The sequence below is a fragment of the Podarcis filfolensis genome (genome assembly GCF_964270895.1).
Source record: "Podarcis filfolensis genome assembly, chromosome: 2".
Taxonomy (NCBI): Eukaryota; Metazoa; Chordata; class Lepidosauria; order Squamata; family Lacertidae; genus Podarcis; species Podarcis filfolensis.
This window is the reverse complement of record NC_139605.1, coordinates 89,415,020-89,439,521: the sequence shown is the minus strand read 5'-3', so window position 1 is coordinate 89,439,521 and position 24,502 is coordinate 89,415,020. Positions and strand designations below refer to the sequence as shown.

The window sequence follows — 24,502 nt, the reverse complement described above, 5'->3', positions numbered from 1 at the left end:
TACTGGGGTGGGGGGTGGGGAGAGACACTGAATGGATTTTGATTAATATCTTTTGAGGGCTTTTCTGGATCCTTTCTCCACCAGAGAGAAATATTACAATACTACAAGATATTAATATTACAAAATCATGACAGGTTTTATTTCTATATTACCTAATGGGAGCTCAGATTCTTAAACGTCCATTATGGTTTCACCTTAATACTAGATTAATGAAAGTTGTGTCATAGCCATTATGCTCAACTGAGATTTATATTGAAAATGAGGTGTGTCCCCACCCCCATAGTTACAGCACTTTGCATGGTTCTTGACTGAGATTTCTACTCCAAAGAGTTAAGGATCGAAGTTAATTTCTGCATTAGAATTCATAGAAACAAGAAATGTTTCTATGTTCTAATTATATTTGTATCAATCTCAGCTGCTAAGATCTATGGGAGGGGTTCTAATGTGGGAGTCATCTTCTTGTGAAATAAAACCTGTCAGAGAAAGGAGCAGAGGCTGACCTTTAGCAGAGTGCCCATACTGATATCTCATACGAAGATAACACATATTTGCCTTCTACAAAATAGTCCTGACTTTCTCCTAACTCAGATGAATACTGAACTCACAATCACTGGTGCTGGTAAGAAGTGCCATGCCTACTTATAAAAATGTGTTGAAGAGATATTAAAAATCCACCCATGTGCCATTTCTTCCTAGTTAACACACTTTTGAGAACTCAGCATCAAACTGTTCGCTCTGTGCAATGACCTTAACCACCATGTTCACTGTAGTGTCAGAAACAGACCACCACCATCCCAAATTAAAAATTAAGACATGTTCTTGAAATGATGAGGATCGCAACTTTTTTGTAAGTGTAAAATGGTGCTTCTCCATATGTGGATAAGCATATTCGTTTGCATATTGATAATAATTGCAAGACTTTAACATTGTTTAAAGGCTGGGGTGAGGTAGGAGAAATGTGTTATTCATCCTATACTTGAAGAATGGTTACATACTTTTTCTAGCTTTAAATACTGCCTAACTAAAACTAGCAGAATCTGTTTGGCTAGACACCACAGCCATATTAAGGTTTCAGAGAGTGCAAAGGCTGAGGATGATTGACCACTGTGGCCTTCCAGGTCTTGTTGGGGTCCTCTTTCCATCAGCCCCAGCCAGCATGGCCAATGGTCAGAAAGTAGGGAGTTGTAATACAACTAACCTGTGAAAGACCACAGGTTAGCTTTCCACTGGCAAAGGAGAATAAAGTGTTTCAGGGTAGTAAATGCCAGCCTTTCCCCCAATGTCAACAACCCCACTAGCTCCTCTCCTGAACTTTGAATGTTGGACAGGAAAGTCTGAAGGGGGATTTTGAATGTGTTTGGCTGGATATACTTAGAATCTTCCTCACAATTGGGAACCCTGATACACATGGTTTCCAAGCACGGAGAGGCTGAACCCATGAAGTATCCTATCATAATACTGGTTTTGATGTGCAAAAGTTGGGGTGGAGCCAGCAGGAATGGGAATTTGGGCTGCAGGGCTGCTGCGTGCCCACTTTATCCTTCCTTGCGTTCTTTGAATATCCAAATATTATTTATTTACTGTATTTGGTATTTGCATCTGTCAGTCTCACTTCATAACAGAAGTCCTCTGGGGCTCACGAGTGCTTCGGTGCTATCACCAAGTCTCTGAAGAAAAGATAGCCTGTGAGCAAAGAAAAACTTGCCCAAATTAAGTAATTTTGATCATTTCCCCCTTGCAAGAAATTTTAAAAGCAGGGCCAAAGTCTAGCCTGCAGTTATTGCTCCTGTCAACTTCCTACAATATATCCCTGTTGGAAGGGATGCAGAAACTGTGAGTATACTAGTCAAACAGCACCAAAAGAGATCTCTCTGTGTGTTTTCTTATATTTGGTAACATTTGCATTTTTGCATTTGAACATCTCCCTCTAGTGGGCAAAAGCCACTTTAGTGGTGGTGTGAGGTGAATTTTGACCCCTTGGAAACACTGTACTGTAGTTCAGTAGGAAGGAGGGTATGGAGGCAAATGGAAGACTAGATGAGCAGGTGGGAAGCATTCTGAGGAGCCGAGAGCTTTAATTTTCCCGTTAGATGATCACATTAGTAATTTGTGACTCGCGTGGGAACGGGGGTGGCTTAGTGAGTAGTTCCTTGGGTGTCAGGGCAGGCCTGGGCCCAAGGCCTTCCTCAAATATGACAATGTGCAGTAAGTCTCTTCCATTTAACAATGCCGTGTTCTTGAACATCGCATGTAAAGAAGGATTCTTATTCAGAATATTCCCAACACCCCTCCCCCTTAAGTCAAGAAATATTTTGATTAACCTTGTTGGAGGGACAAGAATATTCCCTATATCTGCAGTTACCCTAGAAAACATTGTGGCTGTGGATCCCATAATGCAATTATGCATTGTGTAAAGAATCCCTTCCTCTTGCCTGTCCTGGCTCTATTGCCAATCTGCTCCATAGGTGAGAGAGTGAAAAATGTGCCATTTGCCTATGTTTTCTGCTCCACTCATACAAAACCTGTATTTAATTTTGCAGCTGAGGCAAACAAACAAGGCCTGTGGGGTGTAGTTGCTAAAGTTTGACTGGGAAAGTCAGGGGCACATCTTTCTCTATGAAACAAAACTCCCTTTGAGGCTCATCTGCTTCATAGGATGGTGTTGTGAGCCCAAAATACCACCCTGAACTCCTTGAAGGAAAGGCAGGATCCCAATAAGGCATCATCCATTATGCGGGGATGCGTATTGTGTTTCTTGGCCCTGGGGCTGGGCTGTCATAGCGCAAAGGGAACAGTAAGTGTCATTGTAATCGCCAGACACCTTCAGTTAACTTAAGTAGGTTAATGTATTGGAGAATATGAGAGTAGTCCATTTGAAAGGGATTATTAAAGATGTTATTTAAGCATTAAGCTTATTTGTTTAAATGGATTATTATTACTTTTCAGGGGTAGGGTGAATGGAAGAATGGAAACATGCAAAATGCTATGATGTATAGAGATGACCAGATAGTACTACTCCTAATTGTCTGATCAAATGTTACAGCAGCAAGTAAGAAGACAGAGAATGGATGCGTTCCAAGATGTCTTCCAAAAGGTAGAAAAGATTGGAGAGGGCACCTATGGGGTAGTATATAAAGCCAAAAACAAACAGACAGGCCAGCTAGTTGCTTTGAAGAAGATCCGCCTAGATTCGTAAGTACCTAGTTCACTAACTTTCCCCTGAATTGGCTACTCTTAAAACTCATGAAATGGTTTTCTGATAGCATTTATGTTTTGAATTTTAATACATTGCAAATTGTGGAATTTGAGAGATATCATGCGGAAAACCATGGGCAGAATTTATTCACATAAGGGTCAGTTCCAAATAGGGTCCAGCTGTTAATGTAAAGTATACTTACTGTAACAGTAGAATTGCAAGCACCTTAAGCATGGAGACTAATGGCTGATTTAGCCATTAAATATGACAATGGAGGCACATGAATGTATCTGTCCCTTTTAAAATTTTGTGCAGATATGCTTTTCTTATTGAAGCAACTATCAGAATTGAAGGGGGTGGAGAAAAGACTTATAGTCTTTGAGGAGAAAGGCCATCTCCTTAATTTTATATTTTAGTAGTTGTAGTTCAACCTGTGTAGAAGAGCCTTACTCAGAATGCACTGAGATTATCATATCTTATTCCTTACTTGTTCACATATGTTATGCTTGCTGTTGCTAAAATATTAACCCTTATACCTGTGTAGTTTTCCACATTTTCTCTTTTTTGTGATTGATGGGACACCCTTTCCCCTCCCTGCTTTGGCTGACAAGCTCTATGAACATTCCCCTAGAGAAGATATGTGAGTGGAAACAATCACTGATGCCCAGTAAAGCAGAAAGAATTGGATTGTTTGATACCAAATCCCTTTCTTCACAGGGAGACGGAAGGAGTTCCCAGTACAGCAATTCGAGAAATCTCCCTGCTGAAAGAATTGAAACATCCAAACATAGTGAGGTAAGAAAAAGTCTAGACTTTGTGTCTGTATAGATGTGAGCTGTTCTCTTTTTAAAAAAATAATTTTTATTAAGTTTTCCATTTAACAATCCAATTATATCACATTGATTATTCCAAATTATACCAATACATATCATAAAGTCCAAATATTTTGCCAAATTATAAATTTTTGTAGGGGGTTCCCATGCTTCTAGTTCAGTAAGGGTCCAGTCATCTCATATTTCTGCTGCTTTTAGAGATGTGAGCTGTTCTCATCTATAACCTATAACAGCATTACTTAGATTAATAGAAACATGGAATAGATAAGGCTATTTTTAATTCAGACTGCAAATCCTATGCCAACTTTCTTGGAACTTTTCCAGCAGACACCTTGAGGAGACTAAAACAGCCTTGGGGTGGCTATCAAAATACTCTTGAGCTGCCACTCACAGGTTTGGAGTCTGATTGTTGAGGAGCTGGTCATGAGACCTCCTGGGGCAATAATCCTGGCTTGAGGCCATTGTCATTATCATAGGGACCAGGGGCTAGGTTAGAGTGACACTTGGAGTGAGAGACATTGTCTGCTAGCATATCTACAAGTAACTATTCATGCAAGTACATTTTAAGAGGCAAAGTAGCATAGTTACAGTAGTAAACCTGCTCATTAGTAGTGTGCTGCCTTGCTGTTTCGAATAACATGCAGGCATACAGGTATCTGAAAACAGATAATGTTAATTTGTTCCTCATAGTCTATTGTTGCACCTTTGCTGTTCTTTGCAGAGCAGCACAGGAGAGAATGAGGGATAAATAAACATGAAACTGCAACAAGGGAGTCTCGGTGCCGAGTAAGTTTAATTTAAATAGCATTGCAACAGCCAGCATTTAGGCAAGACATCTGTTGGCAGCTACTAGAGAATGCAGTTTTGCAAACAAGCTCCTTCACTCAATGGCTTGTCTACTTGCTTTGTGTATTACATTTTTATCCCATCCTTCTTCCAAGGAGCTCAGAGTGGCATACATGGTTCTGTCTCTCTCTTCTTAGTAGTGGCTTATGGGATGGTGGAGATGGGTCTCTGTTGCTCTCCTGGCTTCTCAACACTGTGAGTTGCTGCTTCACCCCTCTCCCTCTTGGTAAATGACAGTGACTCACAGCACTGGGAAGCCGGGAGAACAATGGAGCTGCTACTGCTCTCTTACCATTACTCTTACAACAACCATATGGCGTAGGTTAGGCTGAGAGACAAAGCCCAAATTTGCTTCATGACTGATTGAGGAGTTGATCCTGGGTCTCCCCAGTCTTAGTCCAGCTTCCTAACTACTGTGCCACACTGACTCTCCTTCTGTTGTGCCAAAAAAAGGAGGGTGTGTGTTTTGTGTGTGTGTCGGAGTGGTGGATGCATTTGTTCTGCAGGGGCATTAGTTCTTCCAAACCCAGATGTTCAGTCACTGAATTCAATTTTTATTCCAGGCTTCTTGATGTGGTTCACAGTCAGAAGAAACTCTATCTAGTCTTTGAATATCTGAATCAGGACCTTAAGAAGTACATGGACTCGTCCCGTACAGGGGAGCTGCCTTTAAGTTTGGTCAAGGTAGAAGTTTATCCAAACATACGCACAGTCACAGGAAATATGTTATTGAATTTCAACTCCCATCAGCCTCAGAGAGCATTATCAGTTATCAGGGATTATGGGAGTTGTAGTTCAGCAATATGTGACAGGCTGCAGGTTAGCTACCACTGTGTTAGAACTTGAAGCATTGAAAAGCCATTCACATTGCAGAAGGGCCTGTAAGATTTTAACTTTCTTTCTATCTGATAGTGCCTTTAAAAACTGTGACAGACAGCAAATCAGGCAAAGGCTGGGGTAGGAGAGCTTTAACTGTTGAATTTTCTCCTTGCGTTCTTCCTGTCATTTAAAAAAGACATAGGAACCCTGACAGGAGACAAACTGGCTACCCTAACAAGGAGTGTGGAAAGTTTCTTATCTGGTCACACTGCTGTTCTCAAAGAAGTATATTAACAACGTACGTGGAACCTGTTTGCAAGCAAGCAATTGTTTGAGATGTTGAACTATGGCATATTATGTACCAGCTGCTCATGGTTTCTTTATGCCTACACTGGATCTTGCCACATAAAAAAAAAAAGTTTCAGGAAAACGCATTGTAAACCTCGTACTGTAATGGGAAATCATGTTGCTGAAACACGGAATTCTACAGCACCATCTGGTGTCACAGTGTTATAATGCATTTAAAATGCTTGCTTGTTTGTTTTTACTAATCTCTGAAACCTTTGCTTCTCCCTAGAGCTACCTTTATCAACTGCTACAAGGTGTAAGCTTCTGTCACTCCCACAGAGTCATCCACAGAGATCTGAAGCCCCAGAACTTACTTATAAACGAAATGGGAGCCATCAAACTAGCTGATTTTGGCCTAGCAAGAGCCTTTGGTGTTCCACTGCGTACTTACACTCATGAGGTAATGTTCGTCATCATCTCTTCCTTCTCTTTCTTAGTGCTGTTAGTAGGCAAGAAGGTTTCCAAGTCATCCTCTGAGAAGTGTGTGTGTGTGTTTGTGTAAACACAATTTTTGAGGCAGATTTTGCACCATCAGAGTGCTGCTGCGATGCTCCACAATGGTAGAATTTTCCTGCCTTTGAAACACTGAAAGATGCATGAGACCCCCTCCGGGTGCTGCTCTGGCTATGTTATTTGATGTGAAGTGAGAAGAAAAGTAGCCATGAAATGAGCTATTATGATACCCAGTCTTATGCAAAGAATGGATTGAAACTGCAATTGGCAGACCTTAACCTAAAGACTGTCCATACCTTTAGTGTTCTGGGTCAAGATTCTGCAGATTAAAAGTTCATGCCATTATACATTTTGAAGGTATGTTTTTACTACCTCAGACTAACATGGTTTCTCTCCAGGAATTTAGATTTTTAAATGCGCTGAGACAGAAAAAGAGGATGCAGCCATCTTGCTTCTGAGCTCATTGCTCCATCAGTTCCCTTTGTCCAGCTTCCTCTCCCACATGCTATAGCAAAGAACAAGTGGGACTCTAGTTTTGTCTCATAGCAGGTTGGGGAGGAGAGTGAGTGGAGGGATAGCAACACCTGCTTTTCTGACTGGCATTCAAGAGGCCATGCTGCAGTCTAGTGGACTTCATCTGAGTGAGAACAATTTCTTGCAAAAGACTGGATCATAAAAGTTTATGGGCTGAATCATAAAAGTTTTTAACTGAGGGTGGGAAGGCATTTGAATACATAAAAAGCATAAATTGAACTCGAGCTTTCAATGTGGTTCCTTCTAGGTTGTAACCTTATGGTATCGGGCTCCTGAAATTTTACTAGGTTGTAAATTCTACTCAACAGCTGTGGATATCTGGAGCATTGGCTGCATATTTGCAGAAATGGTAATAGACTTCAGTTTTTTTGATTCAAAAGTAAAGTGCACTGTGTTTTAGATGCACAAACATGTTAATTTCTTATGAAAATTTTATGTGGTAATGTGTGCCTTGTTTGTATTTATAGCTACCTAGCTCCCCTTGTCTTTGTCTCACACACACTCTCTCTGAAGAGAATTTGTAATCTGAGCCCTTAGCCCAGAAGTCAGTATTGAAGCTCAAATCAATACTTGCATTTTGGCAAGAGAAGCAGGTGGTGCACTGTGTCATCTGGATGACATAAAAATCAGTGATACTGAGTTTATGTATACTCTTAACATTACAAATATCCAAAACAGACACTGCAAATCATGTAATCAATGTGCTCTTATTTTTTTCCTAATTCTACTGTGTGGCAGAACCAAGTTTAGTGTTCAAAATGTGTTATTCTTGCCACCACCTTTTTAAAATTTCAAGAGTCTTTGATAAGACTTCCTTCTCTGATGTTGTTAAAAGCTGCAATGAGCATGAAAATGTGCATTGATTGTTGCTGCTGTTCCTGTGGCCATCTGATTCTGTTTAGATACATGCTTCCTGATCACAGCAAAGGAGAAACTTACTTTCATTTTTTTATCCATTTAAAAATGTTTTATTTTATTTGAGCATTATACCTGGTTTTTGTACACTGCTCTGAAAGCTGCACTGAGGGGTGCTGTATCTTTCAAATAAATAAGATATATTGCATAGTGAGGCTCACGCTGCTGCTGTATTGAGGAGGAAGGTTGTGACCATGGCAGGTAGTCTGCAGTTAAGAAAAATTATGTGGAATGTAACTTCCATTTTGGTTTGGTAAATTTATCTCTCAATTCTGTGAGGATGCTTCCAGAGGGATGTATATTCCTTATGCATGCACTTTTATTTTATTTTATTGCAAAGCCTACATAACATTATTGTTGTCAATTACTTTAAAAAGATATGGGCTGGCATCTGAACTCAGATTTCTCCATTCACAACATTAAGCCCCCATCTGGAAGTATCTGATTGAACTTTAGCCAGTTGCATGTGGCTAGCTTTCTGCATAAGGAAAAGAAGAACTGTGGCTCATGGGGAAGGCTTGCAGCTCAGTGACAGAGCATATACCTAGCATGCAGAAAGATCCTAGGTTCAGGTAGGGCTTGGAGAGCCGCTTTCAGTCAGTGTCAACAGTGCTGAGCTAGATGGACCAACAATCTTGTATAAGGCTGTTCCCTAAGTTCCTATCAGAACAGATCTATCAGTGGTAGATCAGCAATGCGTTCCCTTAGTTTTCAACCTCTTTTACACACACTAGCTGACTTCTCCTGAAAAACACCTTGCTATGAGAAAGATGTGCAATGTGGCAGCAGCCACTAGAGGCTGCTGCTGTATAGGAAGAAAGTGATGAAGTTGACATGGCACTCGATTAAAGGACATGCAGCCCTTATCCTAATACTGTTTACAACATTTGAAAACCGCAAAGGTTTAAGCATTTAGGCTCTTCCTTCAGCCTTGCCTACCATATGGCTCATACTGAAAAGCCACGTCAATTGCTTTTGCAAAGATCAATTAAACCAATTTTTATTTTAAAAGTTTCATATTAATACATCTCAGGTTTTTATGTAGATTTCCACCCCCATGGCTGTCCTTGTTGTCTTTCTATCCTGAGCTCTCAGCAGAATAAAACATGACTGAAGTTTTAGTTCAAATGAAGTTCAAGTTTGTAATATAGGGCATGGGATCAACATTAGATTTCATGTTCTATATTATCATGTTGAACTTGCTTTAGTTTACTGTATGTCTTTGCACCTAGCTCTGGTTGGTAGATCTTGGGATTCTAGTACAAAACAAAGGAGATCCAACAAGCTTGAAGTCTCCACCTGATCTACACTATGATTTTCTGGGGATCTGGTGTGGTGTTCAGTATATTTCTCCTTTCTCCTTCAGCACCAGGTGGCTTGTACTAAAAGGTATTTATTTCTCTCTGTTCCTTCTCCCTGGGACTTCACTTGGATAAAGAATAGGGGTGCCTATGGAAAGATAGATGAGTGATACATCCCTTTTCTTTCTCCAGGTAACCAGAAAAGCCTTATTTCCTGGGGACTCCGAAATCGATCAGCTTTTCCGTATTTTCCGCACTCTTGGTACACCTACTGAATCATCGTGGCCGGGAGTGACTCAACTTCCGGACTACAAAGGGAATTTCCCAAAATGGCCGAGAAAAGACATGAAGGTGTTAATTCCAAACTTGGACCGAGACGGACGAGACTTGCTGATGGTAAGAAAGAGGCTGGAATGAAGGGTTTTGTTTTTAAAACAACCTTGGGGCAGGGATGTTGTAAACCAGAATTTCAGCCAAGAGCCTCAATCTGAGATTTAGTCTTAACCCTCAAGTGTATTTGGTAATATAGGTATTTGGTAATATAGGGATTTGTGATTTCTGCCATTTTGATCATGACATTACCATTGCATGCAAAGCCTATACTTGGGAATAGAAAATTAGTATTGACTTTGGGATGATAGGCATAGTATCAATCCATTAAGAGAGATATTTCTGTGTCCCCCCTTTTAATTGCAGCAACTATTACTGTATGATCCCAACAGACGCATCTCAGCCAAAGCTGCTTTGACCCACCAATATTTCTGGCAGACTCCATCACGAGATGCCAGAGAGCAACGTGTAGTAGAGAGGTATGGCCCATGAGAAGGAGGCAAATCTGCAGTGTGCTTCCCTGACAATAGTTCCCTGGATTAACCCGTCCTAATAACTGAGCCTCTTATGCTTGGAATTGGAATGGCTATAGAGGATGAAACTTGTTCATTCTGGTTTAGAAGTTCTCAGCCTTTTAGTGGGGTTAATGCTATATTCATATAGATTTTGACTGTTCTAAATAGAAGGCAGCCTCTTGTGTTCTTTGAAAACAAACTTGGCACTCTAAGCATTTGATGGGGCAAAATATGATTTGAAATTTTAGGATTGCTATGTATTTGAATTCAATCCTAATCCAGCAACCACATATTATTCTATCTTTGCTGTAGTTCAATATTGCATTGCAGAGAAATTGGTTATAGTAACTTAGGCACTGCCAGCACAGCCTGCAGACGATGCAGTGGACAGGGGATATCATGTCATTTGATTCTCCCTGTAATTAATATGGGAGCTTTTTGCTGGCATTCACACTATCCATGCTCAAGAGGAAATTGTGGGAGAACCAGACATCATGAGACCACCCAGAAATACAACAGATTTTAGTTTCTTTTTGTATCCTTTATCAGCATACTTGTTTACCTTTTCCCTCAAGAAAGGACAAAAACTTGGTCCAAACACAGTTCACATTGAAGAATGGGCTTCTTAATCTTGGAGCAGCTGTCGGGCCCTTCAAGTTTTCATTTCTAATTTAATTAGAATGTGAAAGTCTTTGATCATCAATGTGCCAAGAGAGTCACTGAATAAGCTAGATAGAGCAGGATGCTAAAGAATAAATATTTGATAGACTCCAGTTACTGATCTTGGCCGAATACATGGGGGTTGGATCCTGCAAGCAGGGTTCTGCTCATGGATTGCTCCTGCTGATAGAAGGGCAGGGGGAGATAATGTCCACTGATTTCCTCTTTTGCCTGCAATCTCCTGTGTGCTTCCTGAAAATCTGCTCTGGAGGGAAACCAGTGAACTTGTCCCCTACTTCTGCCTGCTCTGAAACAAAGCCACTGCCTAGTTATGGGGTTATTTTTTAAAAAACCTTGTTACTGATGTTTTAAGTCATTTTTATCATTAACTGTTAATATTATTGAAGAAGTTTCTGTATGCACTAAATAAAAAAAATATGCTTTGATAAATCTTTTAATGTAACTTGCTGGTTCTCAAATGTCCTTACTGACAAGAGTGCCTATGATGGGAAAATCTTTTACACCGCGGTCATTTTTGCTTATATTGAATGCATGGTATACAGAAAGAATCTAGAACCCCTTTTGCCATTTTGAGCTCCAGCCCTCACGGTTATCAAGGGAATGAAATGTTCTCTGTGTGTTGTACATCAGTCTTGCTTGCCTTTTATTGCCCATAGTCCTGCTCTGACCCGACCATTAGATTTCTGATAAAGTGTATTCTTTGGCCATGAATCCCCATATAACCTTCTGCACTGTTGTTCTCCATAGTTGTATAATGTTCATTTTATGGGGTCCATTCTTTAGCACAGCCTGTTGCGATTTACTCATGGTTAGGATCCTAATGTGCACACAGGAACCGTCCCAACTTTTTAAAAGATAACTAATGGAGCCTGTTCAATCTTTTAACTTTTTTATTGCATGCATGACAATCATCTAACTCAAAGCTCCTTGATACACAACCCTTTAAACTTGCCATGAAGGCACAGAGTAAAAGTTTCCCAAGCATATCTGTTTATTTTTAAAATCCCATTTATTTCCCTATAGTATACAGCAGGGGTTCCCAAACTGGTCCCTGGACCACTAGTGGTCCATAAGCTTCATTCGGGTGGCCTGCAGCATTTCTGTAAAAATACAATGAAAAATCATCTAGCACAGCACATCACAATTGCTACAACAGGCAGATAAATCATTAAGAGATCTGCAAAGACCCTCAACATTTTTCAAGTGGTCCGTGGGGTGGGGAAGTTTGGGAACCACTGTTATGCAGTAACTCCTGCATTAGAACCCTTCTACCTTCAGAAATGCATCTTAAAGGTGCATTGCTGCCTTGTTATAGTGAAGTAAGACTAGCAATCTAGAATAGCACACAGCCATTTAGAACTGCCAGGCACTCTGTTCATCTGTGGACAGTATATGAGCTCTGTTGAGGATTTCTTATTTCCTCAGTGCCTGAACTGATATGACTGGTATCCATCAGATGTGGTTGGAAGGAGGAGGAGCCCACTTTGAGGATCTTTCCGGCAACGAGCCATGGCTTCCTTGTAATTAATCTTCTCTTTGGTGATGGGGTCAACAAGATCCTTTTCATAGCTGGATTCATCTTGTAGCATCATGGCCAGATCACTACTAAGCATGCCAGCCTGGGAAGCTTCTGGCACTGGGATACGGCCAGTTTTCTTGGGATCTATTAGCCCTCCAGTCAGATGTTGGACCTGTAAATAGGGAAAGGCATTGTCCTTGGTCATCCACCCTTTCTGGACTGCCTCTCCTATAGACAGCCTTCTCTTGGTGACTGGATCTTCAATCCCTGTAAAAGCTTTCTGAGCATTCAGCAGCCTTTGCATGTAGGTGTTGTCTATCAGCCCTCTATCAATGGCTTTGTGGACAGAGTATCGGTCACGTGAGATAAGATCAACAATGCCTCCAGTAGCCGCTTGGGCCTCTAGAAGCTTTTGAGCAGTCATTGGGTCCACCAGCTTCTTGCTAAGTGCAGACTTTATGTTGTACTTGTTGTCGGAGGTAGTGTCATACACACCGGCAATGGGGAAGGTATCATCACAGAAGGTTATCTGCGCGCCAGGAGGGAAGAAGCTCTGCTTTTGCTGGAATACAGGGGATGAAACTGGAGACTTGGAAATGATTGAACCAATAGAAAGGGAGGAATTTTGCTTAGTTTCTCCTGCTACCAGCAGAGCAAACTCAGAGATAGGGATCTTGCCTTCCCTGTAGAGCTGGTATTCTTCTTTTGTGATCCTCCTAAACCGCAGGGCATCGTCAATGGAGTACTGCTTCCCACTCTTCTTGTCAAGGAGCACAGAAACATCGCCTTTGGGTCCCAGCGTTGTGATTTCTTCCCAATCACATTCTAGTTCTTGCAGCTGAATATATTGACTTCGATCTATCATGCCTCTCTTATATGCCTCATAGGGTGACATATCCTTGCCAGTCTCTGGGTCCAGAATAGAAATCTTTGTGGAGAGGTTAGTTTCTCTCATCTGGGTCTCATGGTTCAGTTCTTCCTTGTTAACTCTGGTTTGGAGTTCCCGGATAGCCCTCTCTTTTTCATAGATCTGATCCTTCTCTCTAAGTATGTCTGCTTCAAGGGAAGAAAGCTCTTGACCAATTTGCATCTTCTTTTGTCTGTCATTCTCTGTCCTTTGGCTCAGGAGCTTGGTCTGCTCTCTAAGGAAAAGGATTTTCTGTTGCTTCTGCCTTTCTAGTTCGTTTAATTCATTCTCAAGATTGTCTTTTTCTTGCCTTGTCAGATTGCGAGTTCTTTGGAGATCGGCTTCTTCTTTGGACCACGTTCTCGTCATGCCTTCTGCTCTTTCAATCTTTTCCTTGAGACGCCTGATATCTTCTTCTGCATTCTGCCGGGCTGTTCTCTCTCTGCTTAGCAGATCCCAGAGACGAGCTCGCTCATTTTCTAGCACCCTATCCTTTTCTACTCTGATTACTTCCTTGTAGATGGTTTTTTCCTGAGACTTTGCTTTTTGCAGAACATCAATCTGGGACTGAAGTTTCTTACATTCCCTCTGCAGGCTCGATACTTGAGCCTTTTCGTTATCCAGTTCAATTCGCAGGTTGGTACTGGACTGCTCAAGAACAGGATCCTTCTCTACCTTGACCACTTCCTCTGTGATTATTTTTTCCTGCACTGGGGCTGGGCTCTCCTCAATTTCCTTTATCCTCAAGGTGATCTGCCGCATTTCCTTTTCCAAGGCTAGCCTTTTGTTTCTGTCTTCTTGGAAGTTAAGCAGCTTCTCTTTCTCTTCTACCGCAGCTCGAAGCTGCTGGACTTCACGTTCCAGGCGTCGGCGGTTGCTCACTTCATCATCCAAGCTCTTACTTAGCCTGCTGTGCTCATCTCTGAGTTTTGGGTCTCTCTGAGTGAGAACTACCTCCTGGACTACCACTTTTTCCTCTGGTTTTCTCCTCTCCAGAAGCATGTACTTGTTCTGCAGGTCATAGATGGCATCTTCGGTTGCTCTCCTCTTTTGTGATACATTACGTACTTCCTGGCGGAGGCGTTCAGCTTCTCTCTCCAACAGAGGGTCTTTCTCATATCGGACAACCTCCTTGGTAACCAGCTTGGTTTCTACCTTGGATCTTTCCCTCTTCCACTCATCTCTCTCTCCCTGTAGCCTGATCAGCTGTTCTTGGGACCTGCCATTTGTATTCACAAGGTCATTCAGCTGCTGTTTCAGCCTGTCTATTTCTCTCAGAATCTCCGGACTCTTTTCCATCTTCACCACTTCTTCGATGACCTCTTTAAACTCCACAGTAGGAGGCTGAGACTTAAGGACTTTGAGCTCAGTCAGGGCTCTTTCCACCTCTTGGTCAACCCTTGACCTTTTTCTTGAAGCTTCTTGGAGCTCTTTCTTCAAACGTGCTATCTCCTCTTCTGTTTCTGGGTCAAGACGAAATATCTCGTTGACTCTTTCTTTAACCTCCACTTTAGGCTTTTGCTTTTCCACAGTGCTGTATTTGCTCTGCAGCTCTATCAGTTGGCTTGCTAGCAACGAGTTCTTGCTTCTCTCCTCATCAATGAGAGTCTGAAGCTTGGATGCCTCCTTCAGAAGCTCTGGGTCTTGCTCCACTTGCTTCACCTCCTTCACAATGACTTTAGGTTCTGCCGTTTCAATCAGCTTTTCAAGCTCTTCAGTCCTGCTTTTCAGTTTAGCAATTGTATCCACCAGAGACTTCCTCTTGAAGCTGTCTTCGTCAATTTGCATTTGCAATGTCCTGACTGCTTTTAGCATTTCTGGGTCCTTCTCCAGCTTGACCACCTCTTTCAGCACCACTTTCTCTCGGATGTTTGGCTGCATCTGCTCCAGCAAGTGCAGCTCTTTCCTGAGCCGTTCAAGTTCGGAGGAGGAAGTTGAGTTCTCCTGGAGGTGCCTGATTTCCTCTCGGAGTCTGGCTGCTTGAGCATCTAGGCTTGGGTCTTTCTCTATCTTAGTAATTTCTTTTGTAAGCAGCTGGGCTTTAACAACCTTACTATCTTTCTCCATTTGGAGGACCTTATTGTTCATTATCTCAATATCTGCCTGTAGACCCCTTCTCTTCTTAATTTCATTTTCAATTTGATTAGATATTTTGGACAGGTCACTCTCCAGAGTGGGATCCCTGTAGTATTCCATCACTTCTTTCTCCTCCACTCTTTCAATAGGCCGTTGGGTCTTCAGCATGAGAAGTTTGCTCCTCTGCTCTTCCAGCTGCTGCTGAGCCCTGGCTTTCTTGCTCCGTTCCTCTTCCAGCTGAGATTTTAGGGCTTCTGATTCTCTATGGGACCCAGCTGTGTTTTCAGACCGCTGGGTCTGCTCGTGCATCATGTGCACTGTCTCATCTACTTCCTTCTGCAGAAATGAAGAAAATGAATCTTTAGAAAGACAAGCCAAAATGACTCCCAATTGAAACTTTTACACTGCTGCCTATATGGATATGTGGTGGTAGAACTTTAGTTATCTAGTGAACAAGTTTAATAGTGTGATAAAGAGAGAGACAGAGACAAAACATTGCACAGGCAAACACACCCATTGAGGGAGTGTAGCAGTGATGGTGAGAGGTGAAGAAGGGTGTGGCTAAAGAAGAGGTGTGGCCTGCAGAGATTCCTGGAGGCCACATTCAGTCCCTGGGCTTGAGGTCCCCCATCCCTGCAGTAGAGCATGACAGAATGACAGCAACTCAAGGCAGTATCCTGGCAGGTTTTGGTATGAAACACCAAGAAATCTTCCTTCTCATTTGCTCCCAGGAGAAGTGAATTGCACTAACTGAAAGTTATGGTTATTTATCTATGCACTATCTTTTAACCTAATATGATTTACATATACCTTGTCCATAACTTTCTTGGCAAATTCCAGCCGGCTGAGTTGCTCTTTGTTTTGGGCAGCTGTCTCGGTGAAGAGCTTTGTCACGTTTTTTTCCTAAAGAGAATGAGCAAAAAGCATTATTTTAAGATACCACATCACTTTTGTCCTGCTGCCATTTCCCTTCTAGTTCAAGGCTGTCAACATCTGTCAGGCTACAGTACTGAACAAACAACACTGTATGGAAACTATAAACGGGGCCTGCTGTTTAACTGAGATCAGGAATGGGAATGTTACCACAGGGAGCATTTCTTGCTTTCTTTAAACTGTAAGAGTGTGCTTTGTCAGTCTTCTTCCCTCTTCTACTTGCACTCAAACAGGCACTCCTTGATCCTTCTCCTTTTATTTTATTTTTATGTGTCACACTGTGATGATACATGTGTTAGAAAAGTCTAGGTATAGAGGAATTTGCATCGCAGGAATAAGTAGAAGATAATCACCAGCCAATTCTAAGCCTCTTATCAGCCATTAGGGCTGCTGGACAATTTTCTCTTTTTAGCTTTGTGAATCAATATTTATCCTGTAGTTTCCTATGAAATACACTGCTTTTGATGCTCCCCCCCCCAACCAATCCAAACTGAGAAAAAGAACAGCCTAGCTGCATATTAAGCCTGTAGTGTATATACAGCCAAGGTGCCACAATACTTTGTTTTCTAAGATTTTAAATTGTTCTGAGATTTTCTAAACCGCTTCAAGAGTGTAAACCAGTTGGTTAGGAGGGGTAGGAATTTTATATAAAGAAATCTGGGTCCAGGTCCCAAGCTCTCACCTGTGCTTGGATGCTCTCCTGAAGTGGTGTCACCCGGAGGCGTTTTGCCGAAGAAGCAGTCAATGAAGGGTCTAGGGAAGATCGGTATTTTCCTGCCTGAAGCTCATACTCCTGTTGTTAAAAGGAAAAAAGGATGTGGTCAAAGGAAGATCAGACTGGTTCACCCAACAGGAAATGGAAAATGTATAGAAAGAAACCCTGCAAACATACGTTGAGGACAGTCTGCACGTTCTGGGACAAGTTGACCACAGCATCCTTGTCAGATTCTTTACTCTGGATTTCATCTGCCAGCCTCTGCAAGAGCAAAAGGCAGTTAGGACAAGAAAGCACCAGTGGTCTCCCTGGTGCTTAATAAACAACAAGCATTATAATGTTCCTGCCCTGAAAGTTCCTGCTTTCAGTCTAGGTGGGTGGGTGAGCTGGGTTACCTCGTCCTCCACTGTGGTGAGTTTGGTTACATCAGTCTGACAGTAAGAATGCAGAACGACCTACCAATGGCCGCCCCAAGGAGCCATCAATTCCATTTCTGAGGGTGTTGTGACCTTGAAATTGCAACACCTTTCTTTGGGTGAAGATACCACACTGCTCACCTTCTGCGCCTGGAGCTTGTAGTTGACCTGGCTGGGTCCATCTGTGGTCTTGACCTGGTACTTGGGAACATTGTTGAGCCAGAACATTAGGTTCTCATTGGCATTTTGGAACTGTTGGTAGGTGAGGCTGGTGTTCCGGAGAGTCTTCTCCCTGCGCAAAGAACGGAGACACTGATTAAGAAGCAGCAGCTCAGGTTGTGCCTGCTGTGGTTAAAGGAAAGTTCCTCGTTTATTGACTGGAAGCATTCTGTCAAGTTACGAGAGGCAGGTTGATTGCTTTTTGTTGAAAGACAAGGCTTTGCTTCTGGAAGATGGGATATATATAACTTTTAACCCAGCAGCCAGAGACTGGATAGAAAATGATGGGCTGGTCACTGAGAGGGAAGAGTGGCTACAAAATAGCTATCAGTTCTGCACGTTTTTCCTTAGTTCATTGATCTCAGCCATGCTACAAGGCACTATTTTGTCCCCAATGCTATTTAGCATCTATAATGAAGCCATTGAGATCAGTTTTGTGGAGATTTGGCACACGGTATCTTCAGAATACAGATGACACTCAGCTCTATGTGTCTGCAACATCTGGATCAGAAGTGGGCATGTCAGTCCTATACTGATTGGCTGGATGAGGGCCAATAATCTGAAGCTAAATTCTGGCACTATGGGTGGGTGGTTCCAAGCTCCAGGAAATTGCCCATTTGCACTCCCCTTGAAGGAGCAGGTTCATAGTTTGTGGGTAGTCATTGATGTATCTTTGTCATTAGAGGCCCCTGTTTTGACTGGTACACCAGCTGCAGCTGCTCCTCAACAGGGATAAATTTGGCCACAGTGGTCCATGAACTGGTAACCTCAAGACTTGATTACTGCAGGTAATTATGCAGGTGGCGCTGTGGGTTAAACCACAGAGCCTAGGACTTGCCGATCAGAAGGTCGGCGGTTCAAATCCCCGTGATGGGGTGAGCTCCCGTTGCTCAGTCCCTGCTCCTGCCAACCTAGCAGTTCGAAAGCGCGTCAAAGTGCAAGGAGATAAATAGGTACCACTCTGGCGGGAAGGTAAACGGCGTTTCCGTGCATTTCTCTTGTTCGCCAGAAGCAGCTTAGTCCTGCTGGCCACATGACCCGGAAGCTGTACACCGGCTCCCTCGGCCAGTAAAGCGAGATGAGCATCACAACCCCAGGGTCATTTGCGACTGGACTTAACTGTCAGGGGTCCCTTTACCTTTTACTTTTATGTAGGGCTGTCCTTGAGGTTGGCTTGGAAACTGCAGTTTGTACAAAACGCTGTTGCACCATTGCTGTCTGGAGCTAACCATTGCCAATGTATGACACCTCTGCTGAAGCTGGTGCACTAGCTGCTTATAAGCTACTGGGACAGGTTCAAGATGTTGCTATGTGTTTATAAAGCTGTAAACAACTTGGGACCTAGCAACTTGAAATAACGTCTCTCCCCTACACCCGCACCTGGCCATTATGTTCCATGGCATAGAACCTCCTTGTGGTACGTAGAGCTCCTACTATTCATTTTGTCTCCAACAGCAGTAGGGCTTTCAGTGCTGTGGCCCCTTTAATGTGGAATTTGTTGCCATTGAGGAAAAGGCACACTCTGGCAATGGACTCTCTCAAATGCCTCCTTAAGATGTTTTTATTTCCCCAAGCCTTTTCTGCCTGATATTTTAAATTATTGTCTTCTGCTCATTTTTTTAGTACAGTGGTATCTCGGGTTACAGACGCTTCAGGTTACAGACTCCTCTAACCCAGAAATAGTACCTCGGGTTAAGAACTTTGCTTCAGGAAATCATGCAGCGGCGGCAGCAGTGGGAGGCTCCATTAGCTAAAGTGGTGCTTCAGGTTAAGAACACTTTTGGGTTAAGAACGGACCTCTGGAACGAATTAAGTTCTTAACCCGAGGTACCACTGTATTGTACTGCACTTTTAATTTTCTTATTCCTGGTGTATATTTATATGTTTTTATATCATCTTCGAGGGCAAAAAGAGACTGGAAGCCACCTGTTCCAAATCTGGCCTGTTAATTAAGTTGGCTCACAAGGCTGGATGTCCAGATACACACAAACACTTTCCATGCCCACCAATGGAGAGGATTTGGCTTCTTACCGGTGATCCAGCTGGTCAGCAACAGCATGATATCGGTCATTAAGTAGCTGGACTTCCTTTTTCTGCCTTGGCAGATCAGCGCAGTACTCTTCAAAATTGTTCTGCACTGCACTGCAGCTGTGCTCAGCATCCTTGAGGCTGCGGTTCAGCTTCAGCAAGCTGTCCTCATGTTTCACCAAATCTCGCTTCAGTTTCTGTGAAAGAAAGAGACCATCCGTTCAGAACAGCAATTTTATTTCAACCTGTGGATTAAAAAAAAACCTCCCGAAATCTCAGTCTGATTGCTTTCCTCGATCATTTGGTCTTGAAGTGCCAAGCCTGTTTCTGCTAAGTGGAAGGAGACTGGTGTGGCGCTGAGCAGAAATGAAAAGCCAGGTATTGTTTGTAATTTAATTGCAAACCAATGCAACCAACGTGTGGAGAAGAAAAAAAAGGACAAATAAATAGTTTCACTTGGGGTTTTAGCAAATGGAAAATGTTGCAGCCTCACTTGGAAGTGAGCCTGGGAGATAAAATTCTCTGGTGGTTAGGGATAAGGGAAGAACTGGCCCAGAAGCACCCACAGAAAGAAAAGAAATACTCCGTTCTATCCCACCCTATACCAGTGTCCTTCTGATTCCTGATTCTGATTCACCTGAAGTTCATTGGCACGATCCTGCAGTGCATTGGGTGAGGCTGGGATGATGCCATCATGAGATAACTTGGCCTCAAGGGTGCTGATGATCTTGTCTGTGTTCTCTATCTGATTCTCCAGGTTCAGGCCTGCTTTGGCTCTGGGGAGGGGGAGACATTATAATGCCAAAAGACAACATTTCACTTCTAGGTTGTTTTCTTCAACACCACACCAAAGCAAAAAAGGCACCTATATATTATCCAGGTGAAAACATTTAAGATTTCATAGCAACATTTTGCAAGCTGCTGCCTCCTTCACACAGCAACAGAGTTCTATTCTCTGCCAAAATATTGCTGAAGTCACTTACTTTTCCTCATAGAGCCTGGAGAGCACCTTAACATCATTGTATTTGTTCTTGATGTTGTTGAGTGTCACAGGAAGCTGAGAGGCAGAGGTGCCAGCAGGCTTCTTGGAAAGATAGGCCTCGCACTCCTTCCGGGCAGCTTCCTTTTCTGCTCCTATGACTTGAAGTCGCCTTGCTGTTCCCTGATATAAAGGTGGAATTTATTTTTAATCAGTCAGTGAAATTCAATGTGATACAACAGTCATTTACAGAGAGACCAGTTAGGGACATAGGTCTCAACACCACCAGTGGATTTGAAGCCATTGGATTGACATGTCTACATGGCCTATAAGCTTATAAGGTTTAATGATGCATCTAGCACCACTTTAAGACTTTTTCCAGCCCAGTGGAGTTAGGTCACCAGTCATAGCTGGGAATACTGAGGCAATTATTTCATGAGCAACTCTCAACCACAGAACCTTCATGGATGTAGCCAAATATTTGAGTTATTTATCCACATCTTTGAGGAAAGCCGTAAAAAAAAAGAACAAGCTAAAAATCATTCTACAAAATATTGAGGGGGTAGGAAGGTGAGGATAGGAACTTGTTTTCAATGAAGCAGCTTCAAGTGTTGCATGAGAGAGCCTCCCCCCACCCCCTGTTTATCAGGACTGTCAGTGGGTCCATCCCAGTTAGTCTTGCAAAGTAGACATAAAATGTACAGGCAGTAAAACAGCAGTAGAAACCTCTCTGCTCTGTGAAGGTGTTCATTCTCTCAGAATATGAACAGGCTTATCAGAGGCACAAGTGAGCAGTCAAAACTTACCTCCTGCCACTTTACCAAAAAAAAGGGGGGGGGACTTGCCTCCTGCTCTCTGATCCGTTGAGTAAGGTCCTCTACAGGGTCACTGTGGTTTAGTGGAGACCTCAGGCGGCTAAAAATCTCATTCTTGACTTGGTCCAAGTTACCACCAACATTATCCAATTTATGGAGCAACTGGCTGGCTTGGGGATTATCCTGGGCCACAGTGGTGCTTCTGACCGGAACTGAAATGACAAGTATTATTCACTAAAGCATGCAGATATTTGCATTTGTCCATGGGGATAACTGCTATGCCTAAATGCCTCCTGTTCATCTTCTTCCACATCCACCCTGTAAGTTAAGCCTTCCCCTAGGATCTCTGATCCTTATGGATTCCTGCACAAGCAGAGACTGGGCAACTTGAAGGCCCATGGGGAAGAGAGGCGAGCACCTTAACCAACCCGTCACGCCACAATGGTATTGCAATTTCCCCTTAGAGAACGGCTGAAATGCTGACATACCCTGGTGGCTGGATTTAACTGGTTCCCTATGGCTGCTTTTCAAGGTGTTCTGGACTGTAGCTCTCCTCTGCTTCACTGCGCTCAGCTCACCTTCCAGTCTGAACAAGACAGGAGGAAGTCAACGTTATTCACAGCCCAGGGCTTCCCTACAACACTTGCTGTGTACACGAGGCAAGCTCAGAGAGACTGCCTTTTTCTAGTGGGGCATTAATCAGGTCATTTTATTCCATATCAAGTATTTATATTGAAATAATTGTTGAAAAACAAACAAACAAACAAACAAACAAATAAATAAATATCAGAGCAGCTTATGACAATCGTATATAAAACCAAACAGTAAAAATAATGTGAAATTTTAAAATCAGAGCTGCTTTTGTATTGCTGCTTCCCATGCCGCTCCAGTAACATCTGCAGTTAAACTACCTAGCTTGCAGGGGGGTAGTTGACATGGTAAGTGACTACATTAGTTGCCTGACCTGTGAGATTGCTTCCTATGGACATTAGCTGAGCTGTGTGTTTGAGAAGCATCCACACAGAAGTGGTCCCATGCTGTTTAAGTACCCCATGAATCGATTTCTGCTAGAGATTTCTCAGAAGATACTTTCCCATCAGCTTTTACTTTGACAAAGGCCAACGGGCACTTTCTAGGGTGTGTATTGTTTCCTTTGCCACGTGCACTCTGGAAAGTGTCCATGAGCCTTGCAGCAATTTATACTTCTACCGTGGGTGCCCAAGCACCCACAAAATTATCCATAAAGGGGCTGGGCACCCACAAATTTTAGCGCCAGGGCCGTGCACGCTGCATGGCACCCATGGCCCCAGGCACCCACAGTTGTGAGGCCAAGCTGGCACTCCTGCTTCTACTTCCCTCTGTCCAATGCATATTATTATTATTATATATATATATACACACACATACACAGGCAGCAACCATTTTGTGCATGTCCAATTGACGCATGACCACCAATGTGCAGGACTTTTGGACCTGGAAAAGGGCAGAATGGGGATGGAGCAAGGGGAGGGGCGGGCTTATGTGCTCTCCACCAACATGCACAGGGCTCAGGAAAGGAATCCCCACACAAAATGGCTGCTGCCCGCTTGCTATTTTCCATCCTCTAAGCCAATCCATTGCCAGTCTCTCCTTAGTGGACCCAATCCATTGCCAGTCTCTCCTTAGTGGACTTATTCCGTGTGCAGGCCAACCAGGCATGCCCTGGATACTCTATTCCCACCCCCGCCCCACCCCCAAACAGCCAGGCCACATTTTGTCCCCACTGAGTGTGCTCATTGAACTGATTTGGGATTCTCACCCAGAGCTTTCTCAATTTTTTTTTTTGTACTTCTCCAAACACTGGGGTTTCCTCAACCTTTCTGGTACCTCCCCCCTCTTGAGGATAGATTATGCTGTTTTAGCTACATAAATATCTCTACTTGGAAAACTGTTCCCTGAATGCTTTACAAAGATCAGTCTTAGATTCTGGTGGTTGTCTGCACTGTTTTGGAGTAAATGTGGTATCCTGATAATGCCAAAAAAAGAAAGAGTACTAATTAGAAAAGATAGCACATATTTGCAGAGCCTTCACTGGGAGAGGTGGAATCTACAAAGACCAATTTGTTAAGGAGCTGGAAGGACATAAACTAATTAAAATTCCTGTTTCAGAGAGTCTCCTAAGCAACAAACGACATGAATAGTGTGTATTTTCGGGAGGAAAAATGAACAAGAGAAAAGGGAAATTGCTGCCATGATGCCCCTCCTAATTATGCACCACTGTCTTAAGGCTGATTCTCAGTGGTGACAATAATCACATTTTTAGCATATGTAGATGTGTAAGTTCCACTGGCAGGGCACTCATGCTTGCTAACATGAAAGCTTTATGGAGTGACTACTGATGCAGCACCCTGCATGAATTGCTGTCAAAATTATACACCACTTGATCGTAAAAAACAACAATTCTCCAAGTGATTATGGAAAGTCTATGTGTAGAGCAGGGGTGTCAAACTCAAATTCATTGGGGGCCACATCAGCAGTTTGGTCACCCTCAAAGGGCCGGTTGTATCTGTAGGACTATGTAAAGGACATGTAAAGTGGAGGTTTCCTGTGTAGAACGGCCGGCGCCACTAGAGGGCAGACATTCTCTGGCTTGTAGGCTGCCGCGCATGCGCTGAAGAGGCGGCTTTCTTGTGTCAAAAAAAAAAAAAGCGAGAATAAAAGGTGAAGGCTGGCGGCCGGCGGCGGCTACACGGGCCACATGACGAGGTCTGGCGGGCCGGATTCGGCCCGCGGGCCTTGTGTTTGACACCCGTGGTGTAGAGGCTACATGATACCACAAAACCCGCACCTTAAACAACAGGCATATGGGAGCCTGAAAACCATTTCCATCCAGCAACATTTCACTACCATCATGAACCAGATCTTTTGCAGCTTCCCAGCACATGCAGACATAATACCCGCATGATAGAATGCCATTAAACCTCTTTTATAGAGAAGAACCTCTGATATGGGACAATTTCCAAAACCATGGTTCAACCCCATCATTTTTAAAGGTGTTTCGTGTTCTATACTGCCCTAATATTTTATGATATGGCATTATAGATATAGTTTTATAAATAAATAAAAATAAAACCCGTATTCACCG

General features: G+C 42.9%; 2 protein-coding genes across 20 annotated transcripts in view; one reads left to right on the top strand and one right to left on the bottom strand.

Moving 5' to 3' along the window:
* The first annotated feature begins 1,260 nt into the window (after positions 1-1,260).
* CDK3 (cyclin dependent kinase 3) lies at positions 1,261-11,200 on the top strand. 16 transcript variants are annotated; one of them, XM_083598288.1, is made up of 8 exons: positions 1,261-1,833; positions 3,047-3,192; positions 3,914-3,991; positions 5,439-5,559; positions 6,272-6,442; positions 7,277-7,378; positions 9,438-9,641; positions 9,942-11,200. In XM_083598288.1, the coding sequence occupies exons 2-8, from the start codon at positions 3,065-3,067 to the stop codon at positions 10,065-10,067; spliced, it is 930 nt and encodes a 309-aa protein (XP_083454414.1). In that variant the 5' UTR covers positions 1,261-1,833; positions 3,047-3,064; the 3' UTR covers positions 10,068-11,200. The 16 variants fall into 16 exon arrangements, with proteins under 16 accessions (XP_083454414.1, XP_083454420.1, XP_083454426.1 ...); XM_083598294.1 differs by having other exon boundaries at positions 3,044-3,094; XM_083598300.1 differs by having other exon boundaries at positions 3,044-3,192.
* Positions 11,201-11,643: 443 nt separating this feature from the next.
* EVPL (envoplakin) overlaps positions 11,644-24,502 on the bottom strand; it is a 49,123-nt gene continuing 36,264 nt past the window's right edge. For all 4 annotated transcript variants that reach the window (XM_083598002.1, XM_083598005.1, XM_083598003.1 and 1 more), the window contains 10 exons: positions 21,867-21,964; positions 21,409-21,590; positions 20,568-20,746; positions 20,222-20,360; positions 19,588-19,781; positions 17,479-17,629; positions 17,099-17,182; positions 16,889-16,999; positions 16,084-16,176; positions 11,644-15,609 (listed from right to left, as the gene is read on the bottom strand). In XM_083598002.1, the coding sequence (XP_083454128.1) occupies positions 12,193-15,609; positions 16,084-16,176; positions 16,889-16,999; positions 17,099-17,182; positions 17,479-17,629; positions 19,588-19,781; positions 20,222-20,360; positions 20,568-20,746; positions 21,409-21,590; positions 21,867-21,964 (4,648 nt within the window). In that variant the 3' untranslated portion in view covers positions 11,644-12,192. The remainder of the gene's footprint in view (positions 15,610-16,083; positions 16,177-16,888; positions 17,000-17,098; positions 17,183-17,478; positions 17,630-19,587; positions 19,782-20,221; positions 20,361-20,567; positions 20,747-21,408; positions 21,591-21,866; positions 21,965-24,502) is intronic.

Coding starts and splice junctions, on each gene's coding strand:
- CDK3 (XM_083598287.1), top strand. CDS start 2,016: ATGGAGGCAAATGGAAGACTAGATGAGCAG. Junction 3,992..5,438: donor AAACATCCAAACATAGTGAG/GTAAGAAAAAGT, acceptor TTTTTATTCCAG/GCTTCTTGATGTGGTTCACA. Junction 7,379..9,437: donor GCTGCATATTTGCAGAAATG/GTAATAGACTTC, acceptor TTCTTTCTCCAG/GTAACCAGAAAAGCCTTATT.